The sequence below is a fragment of the Cryptotermes secundus genome, unplaced genomic scaffold (assembly GCF_002891405.2).
Source record: "Cryptotermes secundus unplaced genomic scaffold, Csec_1.0 scaffold5382, whole genome shotgun sequence".
In the NCBI taxonomy this organism is placed as follows: domain Eukaryota; kingdom Metazoa; phylum Arthropoda; class Insecta; order Blattodea; family Kalotermitidae; genus Cryptotermes; species Cryptotermes secundus.
This window is the reverse complement of record NW_019735063.1, coordinates 2,569-19,071: the sequence shown is the minus strand read 5'-3', so window position 1 is coordinate 19,071 and position 16,503 is coordinate 2,569. Positions and strand designations below refer to the sequence as shown.

Genomic DNA, 16,503 nt, shown 5'->3' with positions numbered 1-16,503 from the left:
TAGTTCGGTTTCTTTTGGGTACCCCATCGTACAATTGCAGGTTATCTGCAGAAGAAAAGTGAAAACAAATTGTAGACATAAAAATATTTTTACAAGGACTGCCGGATATTGTTTTCCAGTCATTCCCTTGGTTTATATAGACCAGATACATATTTTTTCTATATACAAGTGTTCCTTATGAAAGAATATTCTTGCTTCGATGCAGATGTTTTAGCTAATAGTAACAATAAATCGTCATTCAGAAAGCACCTGATGTGAATATCAGCTGAGTCCCAGCTATTATGATTAAGGATTTTTATGCTACTCCTGTCTCTCCAGGTCAGTGCCAGAATAAAATCCTTAAATTTGGACATCATTGTCTTCTTCCAGATCCTTATTTACTCGCCATTCATTTCCATATTCCCATTTAATTTCATGTTGCATTTCCTATGTGGCTGAAACAGCATTGTTATATACCCTAACAATCTAAATGTTACAATGGCTTTACCTTTTACCAGATGCTGACAACCCACTTCCTGAGAACAAGTGAAGATATACTGAGCACACATTACATGACATAATATTACCCATCACTTTAACAATTTGTGGTGGGACTGTAGTTGTACTTGGCAAGCAGTGGAAAATTCCAAAATGACAATGTTCTCTTGTAACAACAACAGCATAAATAATACTCCATCATCATATTCACTGTACATTTTCATAAAATCATGATCATTTAAACATGTTCCATGTGTACATAAAGTTTTGATGTGTATTTAATTTGTATAAATATACCAATATCAATTATTGTATAAATAAACTAAAAATAAAATGTATTAAAATGTAAAAACTGAAAAATGTCTTCTTTTTACTATATTTAGGTGAACAGGTACTTCATAGATTAGACAAATAATAGAATATATGAATGTAACCAGCACAGACCCAATGCATGCTACATGTCTTCCCATCTCATCCTCTGCCATTCAATCATCTTGATATTTTTTACTTGCCTGAAAAAAATATATATAGAATGAAGTAATCTATGTATTATTAATTATTTCATAATCTATAGTGTATAATCTTAAAGATTATCCCAATGTGTACAGTGTTATAAGTACATACCATGACAATTCAGCATTTTTTGTGTAAGATAAAATTTAAAACACATTACAATTTTTTAAAAGTTTAGATTAGATTCTTTGAAATAAGTACAATTTTATATGCACACTACCATAATATCAAGACTATGGCATTTTCTGCAGAAAATTTCCTTTACTACATAAGTTTAAAATTTTTGGAATTTTAAAACACGTAGGTTTGGTTTATCTTCTTTGGGCAAGGAAATCTCATGAGAAAATGGGGAAAACGTTTGTCTTTCTTTGCTAACTGGTGTCACTGGTGAAGATCTGAATGAATGTTTTGATTGAGGTCTTGAATATTTTCCTCTTATACAAGGCTTGACTTCTTCATTTGATAACTGATTTATGTGGTCAGAACTTACTGAATGGAGGCTTGGAATTTTTGAAAGAAAAGTATTACTTTCACGAAGATTACGTCCTGTGAAGTTTGTGGAAAGAGATTCTTTTAGTTGGGGTCTTGTTCCCGAAGAAGTATTTCCCACTGAACCAGCTGAAATATGGGCATCAATAGATTTCCTTAATTTTGACAGACTTTGTTCTTTATCATAGAAGGAATTTTTCAGGTTTTGAACCTGTGCAGACAAACGAGTTGCTTCCTCAACGATGACTGCAAAGTCCTGTAATAAATGAGGGTGCGTTAAGAGTCCTGCCTCACGACGTAAACGTAAAGTCTCACTTTGAAGAAAGTCGCGGCGTTTCTTCAAATCTGTGACATGTCCATGGGCCTGTAAAGAATTTAAAAATGTCAGGGAAATAACTCTGAATGAAACATTATAAACTCGACAAAATATTTAAAACACAGTGTTATGAATTTGCCAAACTTGATTAACAGAAATAATATAATGAAAGCTTACATATTACTTATGGGAGCTACATAACTTGTACACTCCTCCAAGTATAATTAGAATGATCAAGTCTAGGAGGATGAGGTGGGCAGGGCTTGTAGCACAATTGGGGGGGAGGAGAAATGCATATAGAATATTGGTGAGAAAGCCAGAAGGAAGGAGACCACTGGGAAGACCAAGGCATAGGTGGGCGGACAATATTAAAATGGATCTCAGAGAGATAGGATGGGATAGTATGGATTGGGCTGATCTGGCTAAAGATAGGGACCACTGGAGGACTCTTGTGAACATGGTAATAAACCTTCAGGTTCAATAAATGATGGGAAGTCTTGAGTAGCTGCACATTTGTCGGCTTCTCAAGAAGGGCTCAGCTCCGTGAGTGAGTGAATGAGTATATATTACTTACGAATGTCATCTTGTAAATAGATAAAATCAAGGTAAGATGAAGCTAAACTGGTTGTTACTTCTAAGTTATTATAATTTCAAGTCAGGAAACAATTCAGAAACTGATAGGGGTATTAGTACTTATTCAATGTGAATGATATTTTCTATTTTGCTTACATATTGAAAGGACTACCAGAAATTATTTACAGCAATCCTCAAACCTAGTAGAAACATTGGAATATGTACATAGACAGAATGTGAGTACTTTGAAGGTTAATAAAAATATTTTCTTAGAGGATCAGTACATTTATTTAACTGTCACACCTCATGCCTCTTAGCTGTGTATTTATCACTACACTTTTATTTGGGGCATACGGTAGCATAGCTGGTTGAGGCATTATGCTATGAGCCAGAAGGTCACAGGTTCCATTCCTGATGAGGTCACTGGATTTTTCAATTGACCTAATCCTTCCTAGCACAGTTGGTATAGCGACTACCTGTGGACTGGACGACAGAGTGGTCATCAGGGTTCAAGTCTCAGTAGGGTCAAGAATTTTCTCTTCTCCATGTTGTCCAGACCAGCTCTTGGGCCCACCCAGCCTCCTTTCCAATGGGTACTGGGGGCGCTTTTCCCCGGGAGTTAAGCAGCCGGGGCGTGAAGCTGACCACTCATCTCCAACTAGTGCCAAGGTCAAGAAAACGTGAATCTATACATCCACTCCCCCATATGTCTTCATGGTGTACTGCTTAACTAGTTAAGTACAGGGACAAATTTAGATTTTTACCTTTACCTAATGCTTCCAGCCACACCATGGTCCTGGGGTCAACTCAGCCACTAACAGAAATGAATATCAGGAATCTTCCTGGGGATAAAGGACAGCCAGCATACAAGGCTGACAATTTCACCACCATCTGTGAACCGATTTTCTAGAATATGTGGGAGCCTCAACGTCTCACACACCTTTTAGTCTCCGCAGCTTGTTACAGGCATAGCTTCACTTTTTTTATGTTTTTATTTAATAGACAACTTCATAAAAATTATTTCAGGACCTGATATACATAGATTGTATCATTTTGAGTTTTCCAGCATACAAACAATGGAAAGATGATACAAGTTAAAAATGTGCGCCGATATTTTATGTATTGAGTAAAGGTTCTGTTTGCTATACTTACATTGACTAGCCGAGTTTCAGTGTGTTCAAGCACATTACATAGCTCATTCATTTTCTTATCTATAGCAAATGATTTCCCCTTCATGTGAGCTATTAACTTCATTGCTGAAGTTGCTTTGTTCTGCAGCTGCTGTAACTCTTCATCTCTCTTTTCAATCTTATCAGCATAACTTTGGCTTTCCTTTCGAAGCTGTTCATACTTAATGAAGTCTAAGTTTTGATCACACGTTTCTAATAACTGTAATTCGGCCTCTTTAGCACTTACACGATCACGGAGTTTAATAAAAGCAAGGCGCACTTCATTTACTGCCTTCAGTTTTCTGTTTTGTTTCGATAGTAATTTTTCCACAAGTCTGTCATGTATCACTTTACCTGTCTTAGTGTTAATTAATCTTGTGCCAATCTCTCTTTCTCCTTGTATAAAGCTATTAAATTCCACTTTCAATTCTGCAACGAGTTCATCTTTTTGATTTTTCATCCCTTTCAGTTCTTTTGTAATGACTTCCCTTTCTTTCTTCTCAGTTGTTCTGATTTCTTCAAAGGCAAGCAATTGTTTGCGATATCGGACTTCTTGATCCGCAGAGTACGGCTCAGGGATTTTATAGACATGCTCCATCTGGATCAAAAAATTATGCAATTCTTACCAGAAAATTTCAAAATAATTAGTTGGGCAGAATAATAATTGTTAATAAAAGGCACACACTTAAAATAGACATTAATTACATTGGCATGCCCATCTCAGTTGTCTGCAAGCTATACAGACATTAGGACTGTGCCATAGCTCAAGTAGTTAGGCAGTGGATTCAAATGTTGTGGCCCAGGTTCAATTCCAGATCAGGTTTTGTGGGTTTTGTGGTGGACACAGTGATAATGGGGGAAGGTTTTCTCTGATTGGTTTGGTTTTCCTTGCCAATTCTTATTCCACTGACCGCTCCATGTTCATTAATCATTTTATCGTTGTCGTAAGGTCTTGATACTGACAGCGTTGTTAAATAACAAATTTGAAGAAGAAAAACTTACAGATGTCTACAATTCTTAAGCCCTGTTATCATTATTGTCCTCGAAGAAAATCCATTACACTGATTTAATTTTATTGAATCCTCTCAAACAGAGGTTGTTTAGTGACATATGCCAAGCTTTAAATAACCATCTCATGCTTATGTCATGTAGAAAGAAAAACATAATAGAAATATATCTAAAATTACTATACTTTTCATATCTTATGACTCATTTCAGCCAAAGAATGTCTCCATGATACACATTGTTAAATAAATCAGCCAAATGGTGTTTACTGGTTCTAAAAGAGATTGGTCTCTGTAATTTCATAGTTTTCTACTAGCTCATGGAAAAAGAGTTCATAAGTACAGTAAAATCACAGAGCTTGCCACGAATGTTAAACTGCTCAGGTGTAAGAGTCTTACACTCCTTATGTCTAGTTATGTGAATTTGACCGTCAACACAACATAAAGAAGAATATCTTCAAGATGGAGACAAAATAGATGTTGTGGTGTCTCTGATTTGTTTCTCGTAAGCAGGGGTACACTACATGTTTTGAATTTTACTTAGGTCATCATTCATTTTAAACATAAGTAGTAGATGTGTAAGGGTGAAAATCAGTACAACTGGAGATCTATTTTAATGTAAACAGAAAGAGGATATTTTCATTTCGTGCATCCTGTTGTGTTATTGTATACAGTTCATTTATTAGAGTCGCAACACAACAATACAATGGTCAAGGCTAAAATTAGCTTAGCTACATATAACAAAATTGCAACAACTGACTTGACGATATGGAATATCACATGAAGAGTTTTTAACCTTATTTTATGCCATAAATTTCGTTTTTATAATAAGTTTATAGTTCACGGTATTTTATAATGTAATAATTATCAAGTATCCAGCTTCACTGAAGAAAGCAGTCTTCTGGGATTTGGCACCGTGTATATGTGGTGTTAACCGCCGTTTCGGAGGAACGTATCGCCTCCATCTTTAGGGTAGAAGGAAAACTATAAGAAATCCGCAAGCGAAGAGACTGTGAGAACCGGTAAAAGCAGACCAGTTCTCACAGTCTCTTCGCTTGCGGATTTCTTATAGTTTTCCTTCTACCCTAAAGATGGAGGCGATACGTTCCTCTGAAACGGCGGTTAACTCCACATATACACGGTGCCAAATCCCAGAAGACTGCTTTCTTCATAGTCACCGCCATGAAAAGCCTCAAATCTAACATCCAGCTTCAGTATTGCAATTACAGTTCAGTAGTGCGAATATGATAATCATGTGTTTGCCTGATGATGGCTTTATTAGCCGAAACATGTAGCTAAGCTAATTTTAGCCTTGACCATTATATTGTTGTGTTGCGATGGACTCTAATAAAAGAACTGTAGAAAGAGAATGGTAGTATTATTTACAGCTTGCAAGATAGTGTTAAAAATATGGACGATATAAAAGTATTTTGGGCATTACATACTTTCAGTATGAGCACTGTGTTATGCATATGGGAAACATTCATAATCCTTAAGTAAATACCCAGTTAAGACTCTTTAATTATATTGCTTGAAGTATGCTTCATGAAAGGTTTATTTACCTTGTGTTTCTTGAAGTGCTCTGCTAGCTTCTTCAATAGCATAATATTTTTCTTAACAATTGGGCGTCCTTCAGTTTGAAGAGACTTATACTTTTCAATTGCTGCTTCTCTATCAATTTTCTCTTCTTCCTTTTCTTCTTCAATTTTATCTTCCTCTTCTTCCTCATCTTCATCTGAACTATACTGTAATTTAATTTCAGGAGTAAGACTAATATCATCAAAGACAGACTCCTTTTTCATTATGAAATATCCGGTTCTTTTGTCTGAAAGAGAAAATGTATTTACATATGACAAAACACTTCTCAAAAGCAATGAAAGCAGCAACTTTGTATCACATAAAAGTTGTCAAGTGAAATTACTCATTTCCATACAAAAGGGTGTGGAAGCAACACAAAGTAGAAAAACCTCCAGATATAGGGGCTAGCTCTGATTACTGGGCCCAACGGAATAGGTTTTTACCTGTGGACACAGAGTCCAGTCTCTGAAACGTTGTTTTTAATTAAAAAAACAAGGAGTTCTATCAAGAGCTAGCAACTGATCTTATCAACACTGTCATAAGCTAGCAGGATATTTTTGAGGAATTTATGCATATGATACAAGGTCCATTAAACTTTGCCATCTACAAAGTGTAATATGTACGATTTGAGGTTCGTACAGTGGAGGTTATAAGATGTTCTATCTTCTGGGATATAACGCAGTGTAGTCAACTGAAACTTGACTGACGTTTCAGAGGAGCATGTTGCCAAAAATATCTGATCTTCTTGATCTGGCTTCCAGATATCTTGCAGGATTCTCATTTCTGTCTGTTTCAGGGTAGTCCTACACAAAAATTTTTTGTATATTACAGTCATAAAAATACGATGTGTTCACATAAACACGAAGTTACATGCTTGATTTTCTTAAAACTGTTATTTCTGAACTAGTAATAATTGGGGAGTCTTTCATCATACTACATTACTGGCTGAACTGTTCTTCTTTATGTTAGAAGACATTTTCCAGAGCCTCACTCTTCTTCCCTTTCTCACTGCTGATGTTTTCAGATGAACTAACTAGGTTCATGGGGCTGAGTCCCTCTTGAGAAGCCGCCAGTCACTCATCTACTCAATAATTTATCAACATTTTATGGAACCTAAAAGTTCATTATCATGTTCACAAGAGGCATCCACTGGATCCTATCCTGATCTAGATGAATCTGTTCTATTCAAGATCTATCTTAATAGTATCCTCCCACCTAAAGCGGCCTCCATAGTCTAGGAGTAACGTTCCCACCTCATGACTCAAGGTACGCGGGTTCAAACCCGGCAGAGGTCGTGGAATTTTTAAGGGCGGAAAAAGGCTGAAAAATTCAGGGAACAAGTCCTCTGGGAGGGACTTTAAGCCGTGGGTCCCGTGTCGTAGATTTACGGCACGTAAAAGAACCTCATGTCTCTAGGAGACCTCTGAGCTAAATTTAGGCAATTTCCCGCCCGAGTAGTTTCCAATGCCTCCGGTAGATGGGGGAGCTTAGGTACCACTGCCAGAGGAGGGACAACCTCACTGACAGAAAGGGACTAACTATCAGATACTACTGCTACCTCGCTGGCAGAAAGGGAACGATAGCAAGCACCAGTACCAGTAGGGTATGGAGATAGTAGAAATTCAAAGGGGGACGCACACTAGATCAAACTGGTCGCGGTGCATCGGGGTAACCCACCCCCTCAATACTCAATCCTCCCGCCTATATCTAGGTATTCCTAGTCATCCATTTCTTTCTGGCTTTCCCACCAAAACCCTGTAAGCATTCTGCTTCTCTCCCATGCATACATAATACATGCCCAGTTCCTTACATATAAAAGAGCTCTCATGCTGAAATCTCACTAGCTGAAACAAGAGTGAGGAATGGGGGAAATTACAGTGACCAGTTTGACTGAATTATTGTTCTGTAAGTTAATGTCAATCAAATTTCTGACAATTCTGCCACAGACAACATGTCAAAGCACAAACTCATATATATATATATGACATCCCTATCGTTATCTTGGTGCATAATGATGGATAAAACAATTCTCATTACATATATACATGTATAAAAGAGCAGCAAACTGTGATCCTCTGTGGCAGTGTCATCAGATTTAGCATTCCCAAGTATGACTATGGCATAAACTTTCACAGGGATTTTAATAAGGGTAAAACAAAATTCCTTCTTAGTCTATACGGAATTTTCTCTTGTTATTCTGGTATTTCTAGCATGTGCCATTGGAAGGATGGGAAGCACAGAGTGGACTAAGAGAAGTGATCGACTACAATCTGGGGTAGCTTAATGCATGGTATAATATTTATCTAACTCTAACACCCAGTGATCACTTAATTATACTAAAATTAAATGAACAACGTACCTTTTTCCTGCTCTCCTTCTCCTTTGACTTCCATTATGTCTTCTATTTCTTTTTGTTTCTCCCCCTCTGCTAAATTTTTGTTCTCTATTTTTGTTTCTTTTCTTTCCATTGGTTTCTCCTCTTTATTTTCTTGTTTCTCCCACACAGTTGTCATCCTCTCTTGGGCTGCTGACTTTGCTTCATCTTCTAGTTCTTCTCCTTCTCCCTTACTTTTTCGACTTTCTGATTTCTTCCCTTCCATTGACTCACCTTCTGGCACTTCTCCTGTTGTTTTTTTTTCTTTTGTCCTGGCCTTCTCTCTCACAAATTTTCTTTCCTTTCCGTGTCTCACTTACTTCTGGCTTATCTTTCTTACGTTGATTTTCTTCTTCTTGCTGTATCTCGCTCTTCTCATCCTCTTGTTTATATTCCAATTCCAGGATTCCCTCTCTTTCTTCAGGTTATGGCCCTCCTTTCAGTTTCTCATTTTCAGGTTCCTCACCTTCTATGTGTTACGTTTCTTCCACCTCATTAACTGTTTCTGTCTTCTGCACATAATTCACCTTCATTTGCTTTTTAACCTCTTTTTTCCCCTTTATCATCCAATGTCACTTCCTTCTTCACTTCTCCATTCCACAAAGCTTCCTTAGAAGCAACCAGTTCCTTGGATGAATTTCCTTGCTCAGTTGTTTGTCTACATTCCTTGACTGATTTCATTTCTTCATCTACTTGCAGTACACCTTCATTTTTTTCTGGTGACTATGTAAGGTTATTTGGCCATCTGGGACTTTTATTGGTATCTTTGGAAATTACCAATAGTTTCTAGGCCTGTCATATTATTATTTTGACCTTTCTCTTCTTAACTTGCTAATGTTGTACGTATTTTTCATGTCGATGGTATTATCACAACAGAATTTCTTATTAACACTCATCTAATATCAATCCTTTTCAAAATTACCACCACTGTGTTTACAAGTTGCTAGGATACCAAAACCTGAGAGTGCCATCTGTTTTTAAAGTACATACATAAGCATACCCTTCCGTTTCTGGGGCTATGCACACTACTCGTAACATCATCGACAGATGTCGCACTATCACGAGTAGGGGGGGGGGTGCAAAAGAAAAAACAAATTGATGTGCCAAACCTTATTAAGATCTTAGGCTTTGTTTTAAGCATCCCAGGCTCAAATGCCCATACTGAAAGAATTTTTTCACTGATGAGCAATAAATGGACTGATCAGAGAAAGCAGCTTAGAACTCATTAGGTCAGAGCTAATGGTAGCAATTAATTATGACTATAGTTGTAAAGAGTTTTTTTAAATATGCACAAGAAGATAAAAAAATGCTTAGTTCTGCAGCATCAGTGGACAAATACATATAGGTTAGGACTAAGGAACATGCAAATTTGTAAAATTTATTCCATATTGTGACCCGTATATTATATACAATGTAAATTAATTGTTTTGTTTAATATTAGCCATTCCATGAACGTTTGTTGGACTGACGCCGCGCCGCTAAAAATGCGCAAATTTGTCGTGGCTAAATCTCCCTTAAATTCATGACCGAAAGTTGGTCACCCTAGGTGCAACTGAGATAGGAGGAAGGGGTAACTACTGCCTCTGTGAATGAAAGCAGACTGTTGATACCTAAGGCCACAACCTTTGCGTTTACCAAATCAAACTGCCTTCCTAATTCCTGAGTGGTTGCCTGCGATAACTTTTCTAGGCTCTTTTCTGTCGTACCATCTGATTGCTCACTTCGGATTGGTGCTCCTGCATCTGATCCGCAAGTTCATTGACATTGACTACCAATTGGGTGATGGTGTTGGGCTGGTCTAACCTAGAGTCGAACTCGTTACTTATGCTCTGTAGCTGCCTCTTGACTGCTGCTGTTTCAGTTTGCACCTGCATAACTAGCTGGGAGATCCGTCTGGCTTCTGATTCCAGCCTTCTATTTAATTCCTTTCTGATTTCCGTGGTTTGAGCCTCGAAACTTTGTAGTAACTTTTCATTTTCTGCTCGTATGTCGGACCTAACTTGGCTCATATCAGCCCGAACACTTTCCTGTAACTGTTCTAATTTGATTTGTTTGGAATGGAGTTCTGTTAGTCAAACTTCGGTTTTGTTTCGTCAATTATGGCGATGCGTTGCAAGATTCATTTTTAAACGTTCGCAACTTGATTCTGTAGAGCGTGTTTCTAGGTTATGTGTCACATGGGACGAAGTTAGCTGCGACGCAGGTTGGAAAACGCTGTTAGCCACGGCCAGTCGCCGTCTCTATCAAGTGTATTTCTACTGTGGGACGTGAGTGTTGGCTGGGCAGTAAGTTAGGCCTGGAATATAGTAATAATTCAGTTACACGGTAACTTTCCTGCGCTTTAAACATAAGCTCATTACTGCTGCACTATGCTCGCATTTATGCTTGCACAATTGTGTTGCGTTTTATATACTCGTTATAATAAATGTTTTCATAAACTGTTATTACAAGACCGTGCCATAACTCAGTCGGTTAGTCGGCAGCTTCCTACAGCAGCGGCTATGGTTTGACTCCAGGTCAAGTCATGTGGGATTATTTGGCAGACAAAGTGGCACTGTGGAAGGTTCTATCCAAGTACTTCAGTTTCCACTGTCAATTCTCATACCACCAGCTACTCCACATTCATCACACATCCTATCAACGCTATGCAGTCTCGATACTGGCAGCGTCGTTAAATAAGCAACATAAAAGAATTGTTTCAGGCCCTATGTTCTTAAGAACTTCCACAGATTATTAATATAATACTAAAACGTACATCAAGCTAAAGCTGTCCCTGTGCTCAGCGAATTACGCACTGAGCCATGAAGGCGTCTGGGGGAGTGGCTGTGTAGATCCACATTTTCTTGACCTCGACAGAAGCTGGAAGTGAGTGGTCTGCTTCACGCCCCTCTCTCTTTACCCCCGGTATCCATTGGATAGAAGGTTGGGTAGGCCCCAGAGCCGGTCTGGACGATTTGGAGAGGAGAAAATTCGAGACCCTACCGGGAATCGAACTCCAACCCCTCCAGCCCCTTACGCGCCGGCCGCGCTTTACTCCCCAGGAAAATTATTTAATTAATTCCTGGTACGCATTTCTGTTAGAGGCTGAGTGAACCCCAAGGCCTAGTGCGGCCGGAAGGATTAGGTCAATTGAAAAATATCCAATGACTTCATCGGGACTTGAACCCGCGACCTTCCGGCTTGTAGCATAGTGCCTTAACCACTAAACTGTACATACATATAAATATACCTACACTTCCCGGAACAAGTAATTGGAGGGGTGGATCATCCGGATTAGTGAAACAGAAGGTGGCCCAAAAAGACCAAAACAAACTCAGAATACAAAAAATGGAAAATAATTAAGTAAGTAGTGCTGATGAAAATAAATAACAAAATATCACTGCAGATCCTTTATTTAAGAACAATAAGAAGACAATATTGTCACGTGAAACAGTGACAGTCGACGGGGTTTTGGATCGTTTCCCGGTAACGGATCTTAACAATGGAGATTCTTCAACTGCACCGACCAAGTCTTCTCTTCACAGATTCCCGTACAACTGACTGCTGACAGCTCTCCTCTCTTGCTCCATTTGCCCTCCTTGTAACTCCTCGGTACGGATCAACAGAAAACACAGGCATTCAATTGCTGTACTCCAAGCGTTTCCATGGGAGCTTGCTTCTTTGCGAAGGTGTTACCCAGTAATGGCTCTGATATATTAGCTCATCTCACGGTCGTTGCCTGGTAACGGAAGTTGTTTCGAGGTCGTTATCCAGTAACAGCTCTACACGCTATAATACATTATTCATCGATAGAAGACTCGGAAGTTGTACTTGTTTTTGAACGTAATAATGCAGGTTTGAAGAGATTGTCTCAAGTTTTGTCTTAACAGACAAGTGACTCATCAAACAAAAACAAAAACTCCGTGGTTTTAGTCCGCAAGTGAACCATACCGACTGAGCTGCCGCCGCTTGTCGGCGAAGTTAATACCGCCTCTGTGGTCTAGTAATCAGAGTTCCTGGCTACATATCCAGAGGTCCCGGGTTCGATTACGGCACTACCAGATTTTCTGAGAAGTAGTGGGTCTGGAACGGGGTCCACTCAGCCTCGTGAAGATAATTGAGGAACTATTTCAAGGAAATAATAGCTCCGGTCTAAAAAACAAAATTAACGGCCGTGGGGATTTACTGCGCTGACCACGCGACACCCTCTATCCGCTAAAGCTGCCAAGTGACTCATCTGTCTTCCTAAATGAACAATTTATGCAATTTCCTTCACTCCCGTGCGTGCTACGTGCCCCACCCATCTCACCCTCCTTGATTTGATTGTAGTAATATTTGGAGAGGAATACAAGTTGTGAAGCTCATTGTGTTGAACTCAGCACTGTACTTCAGGTGTTCAGACGCCTGAACCCGAGACAGCGGGTAGAGTCGGTGCTGGTGGTGAGAGGGTTAAGCATACTCCGAAATATAACATTGATGATCCACATCTGGGATATCCTGACTTCAAGTCTCCTCCCATATGAAGATTAGTGACTTCTGGGGTGCAATATGGTCGATGTATACCGACGTTTCGGAGGAACGTGCTGCTTCCATTTTCAGAGCAGAAGAGCACATGTTGACTGAAGTCATATGTTATTCATCAGGCATGTGCTGTGGTAGCAGGCTTACCGTATCCTTCCAGATCCTACCCAATTCACGATTCACAGATCACTCTGCCATTAGATGCGATGTACGTAGCATGCAGTTAAACGGGTGCCGTAAATAAATGAATAATCCTTCAACCTGAAATGCTTTTCCACCCGTGATGACGTAACTTTAAGCTGTGTCTAGTCCCCACTTTGCACCGCTACTGGTGAATTCCCTACATCATGAAGGTAAAGTTGTACCTGTGCTTAATTGATTAAGCACCTTTCAATGAAGACCTGTGGAGGTATAGCTCCACCGTTCTTGACCTCAGCACTAGATGGAGGTGAGTGTCAGCTTTACCCCGGAGGAATCAGCCTGCGGTACCTCTTGAGTAGGAGGCTGAGTGGACCTCAGAGCCAGTCTAGAGTAAAAAAAAAATGTCTTTCTCCCTCCGGGAATCGAATTCCGACCCGTCGCTATACCTACTGAGCTATCTAGAGTCCGTAAATGCTTGTGATGACATTCAAGCACACGGCACCGGGCAGGTTAACACTGTAGGAATTATATTACTGCTGTCTCGTGAGGGCAGTTAGAAATATTGTTAACTTGCGTTGTGCGGGCCAGCGGCAGCGACCGGTGTAGGCTTCTAAGCTCAGTAACCCGAGCAGAGCGTGAGATAACAGCCGCTACACTGTCCGTGAGACTGCAGCTCTCAGCACGAAACCAGACATCCGAGAATTCTTGATAACACAGGCATCTTTCCGCCAGTAATGTCAGGCACAATACAGTTTCAGTTTCTCTGCCTTCCTCTATGCGTTCTATACATTATTTTATCTACGGAGTCTGCTCTGAAGGTCTGTGCGCAGTTCTAAAGCAGAGAGGATCGGACACAGTAACGTTGTCAGAGCGCGGCCGTGGATGATATTCCAGGGTTATATTTCGAGAACGTAATTCCGAATTACGCCATACGCTTTTGGTTTCAACATAGCGCGCAATATTATACGAATGAACCTGTCGTAGAACAGGAAGGTCAGTAAGTTGGCAGCACTGGATTGCGACTTCTTAAAATAAAAAATAAGATTATTATATTTATGTGTCTGGCTGTAATGGTCAGATCTGTTGATGACCGAAGGGTCTTGGGTTCTGTAACAGAAAGAGAAACGCCGTGAACACTTGGATGCAGAACAGACATGGAGGGCCACGGATTTCAAATTACGTCACTAAATTTATCCTGTTTGGCCAAAGAACGATGCATTCCCTGAAATAATAATTTCAGATTGTCAGATTTATTGCACAGATGTGGTCACATGACAGTGATTCAGAATGAAAGTATGTTATTCCACTCCCGCCGGAACACAGTGTCGCAGGTTTCCTCCTGTGCGCTGATGGAGATGAACGGTTGACGCACCAGTAACACAACCGGAATCACACCCCTTGTTAGGGGCAGCTCAGAACCACCCGCTGGTTTCCTCATGTCCATCCGCAAGTATCGGCGCCTCAGGTTCCTGACTCATATTAATCTCAATAGAGATCGTCACAAACTCTCGTCATCAAATTTTACTTTCGGTACAGTTTGTTTCATTTTAAGTACGGCACTGACAACCGGCATAAAGTAATATTTACGTCTCAAAAAACTTACGCGTTTCTTTTTTTTTTTTCTCATGCCGATTTTGATTAAGTCTGACACATACCTCTTGACTTGGCGCGAGTAGTGACAGCTGAAATTTCACTCAGTTCAGTTCGTGTTGCGAGGGCCTATACAGTACCTCCCTAAGCATTTGCCTAGTACAGTACCTACATACACTGACTGGTATCCAGAAAATCACTACTATCATGCCCAGTAATTAGGTGCTGTCGAAATCTTTGTCTAAACGTCTGCTATCGCCCTGAGCCTGAAGTACGCTCCATTTACAGCACGCTGTCTACACAACGGACACCGGGCCTAAACAAGACTCACCTCTCTGCAAAAAAAGTAAAGCCATCCCTGTAACAGGCCGTGGAGACCCATTGGGTTGTGAGACGTCGAGGCTCATACATTTTCTCTAAGACAGTCTGCTCACAGATGGCGGTGAGCTTGTCAGGCTTGCGCGCCGGCCGACCTTTAGTCCAGGAAGAATCCTGGCACTCATTTCTGTTAGAGGTTGAGTCGACCCCAGGGCCATAGGGCGGTTAGAATCCTCATCGGGAATCGAACCCACGACCTCCCGGTTTGTATCATAGTACCTCGACCAACTGCGCTACCGCGTACCTCCTTCTGGCATATATACGTGTATATTTATACATATGCGTCAAATATAAATACATATTACACAAATTATTTCGTTGGATTTGAGATTCTCACGGCTGTAACTATGAAGTGTACTGTTTTCTGGCATATGACGTCGTGTAGTTGGGGTATTAAGAAAACGTTTCAAAGGATTTTTTTTTCTTGGGGCGGAGTGAGACTGAGTTCACTTGATACCTCGGCCACTAACTGGCCTATTGTACCAGCCCCGGATGATAGATGATGGTGAGTGTGGAGCAGTCGTTGGAATGAGATTTGGCGGGGGAAACCGAAGAGCTCGGAGAATACTTGCCCCAGTGCCACTTTGCCGACCACAAATCCTCACATGATCTGACCTTGGATCGAAACCGGGCCGCCGCGGTGGGAAGCCAGAGACTCACCGCCTGAGCTATGGCACGGCCTGTTTCAAAGTAACTTACTAACTCCATCTTTAAGGTCGAAGGGGTATTTCGCTTAGTGAGGGGTGGATTCCAGCTGGGTCCACTAAGCACGGCGATCACTGATTGGCCTATTGTACCTGCCCCGGGTGATTATGATGGAGAATTTGGTGGAATGAACATTAGCAGAGGAAACCGAAGTACTCGGAGAAAACCCGCCCAAGCGCCACTTTGTCCACCACAAATCCCACTTGACCAGACCAGTGATCGAACCCGGGCTGCCGCGGTGGGAAGCCAGCGACTAACCGCCTGAGCTATGTCGCGGCCCAAGGTCGAAGGGGTAAGTCAAACAAGAAACAAGCATGAAATACAATCTTCGACCTTGAATATGGGGACACTATTAACTTCTACCAGGCTACACGGCGTAACATCCCAGCCTCGTAGTTATGTTCCCAAGCGGTATCCGAAATTAAGTTCTGTTCGTTCGATATCGTAAGGGATAGAAAATACTGAATTGCGGTCCGTACAATTAGCGAGAAACGGCGACGTCCGGAGAAAATGATTAACAGTGGACATGAGGAAACGAACGGGCGTTTGCGCGCTGTTACAAACAAGACGGAACGTAACAGAGAGACCAGTTGAACTAAAATGGAGGGTTTTGCAGGCACTGTAACAATGACTACAATTTCGGGGGTGCACCGCTCTTTGTTTCACCCGCTCGCCACGGTGAGGCACAGGATATGA

The 16,503-nt window shown here is 40.6% G+C and overlaps 1 protein-coding gene across 2 annotated transcripts; it reads right to left on the bottom strand.

Annotated features, from left to right (window-relative positions):
• Window positions 1–599: 599 nt before the first annotated feature.
• LOC111869251 (uncharacterized protein DDB_G0283697) lies at window positions 600–9,510 on the bottom strand. Of its 2 annotated transcripts, none has more exons than XM_023860632.2 (4): window positions 8,479–9,510; window positions 6,104–6,366; window positions 3,521–4,135; window positions 600–1,843 (listed from the first exon to the last, which is right to left on the bottom strand). In XM_023860632.2, the coding sequence occupies exons 1-4, from the start codon at window positions 8,717–8,719 to the stop codon at window positions 1,265–1,267; spliced, it is 1,698 nt and encodes a 565-aa protein (XP_023716400.1). In that variant the 5' UTR covers window positions 8,720–9,510; the 3' UTR covers window positions 600–1,264. The 2 variants fall into 2 exon arrangements, with proteins under 2 accessions (XP_023716400.1, XP_033609251.1); XM_033753360.1 differs by having other exon boundaries at window positions 1,696–1,843; window positions 3,892–4,135.
• Window positions 9,511–16,503: the final 6,993 nt, after the last annotated feature.

Coding starts and splice junctions, on each gene's coding strand:
- LOC111869251 (XM_023860632.2), bottom strand. CDS start 8,719: ATGGAAGGGAAGAAATCAGAAAGTCGAAAAAGTAAGGGAGAAGGAGAA. Junction 6,367..8,478: donor AGAAGGAGAGCAGGAAAAAG/GTACGTTGTTCA, acceptor TTTCTCTTTCAG/ACAAAAGAACCGGATATTTC. Junction 1,844..3,520: donor CTGAAACTCGGCTAGTCAAT/GTAAGTATAGCA, acceptor AATTCTTTACAG/GCCCATGGACATGTCACAGA.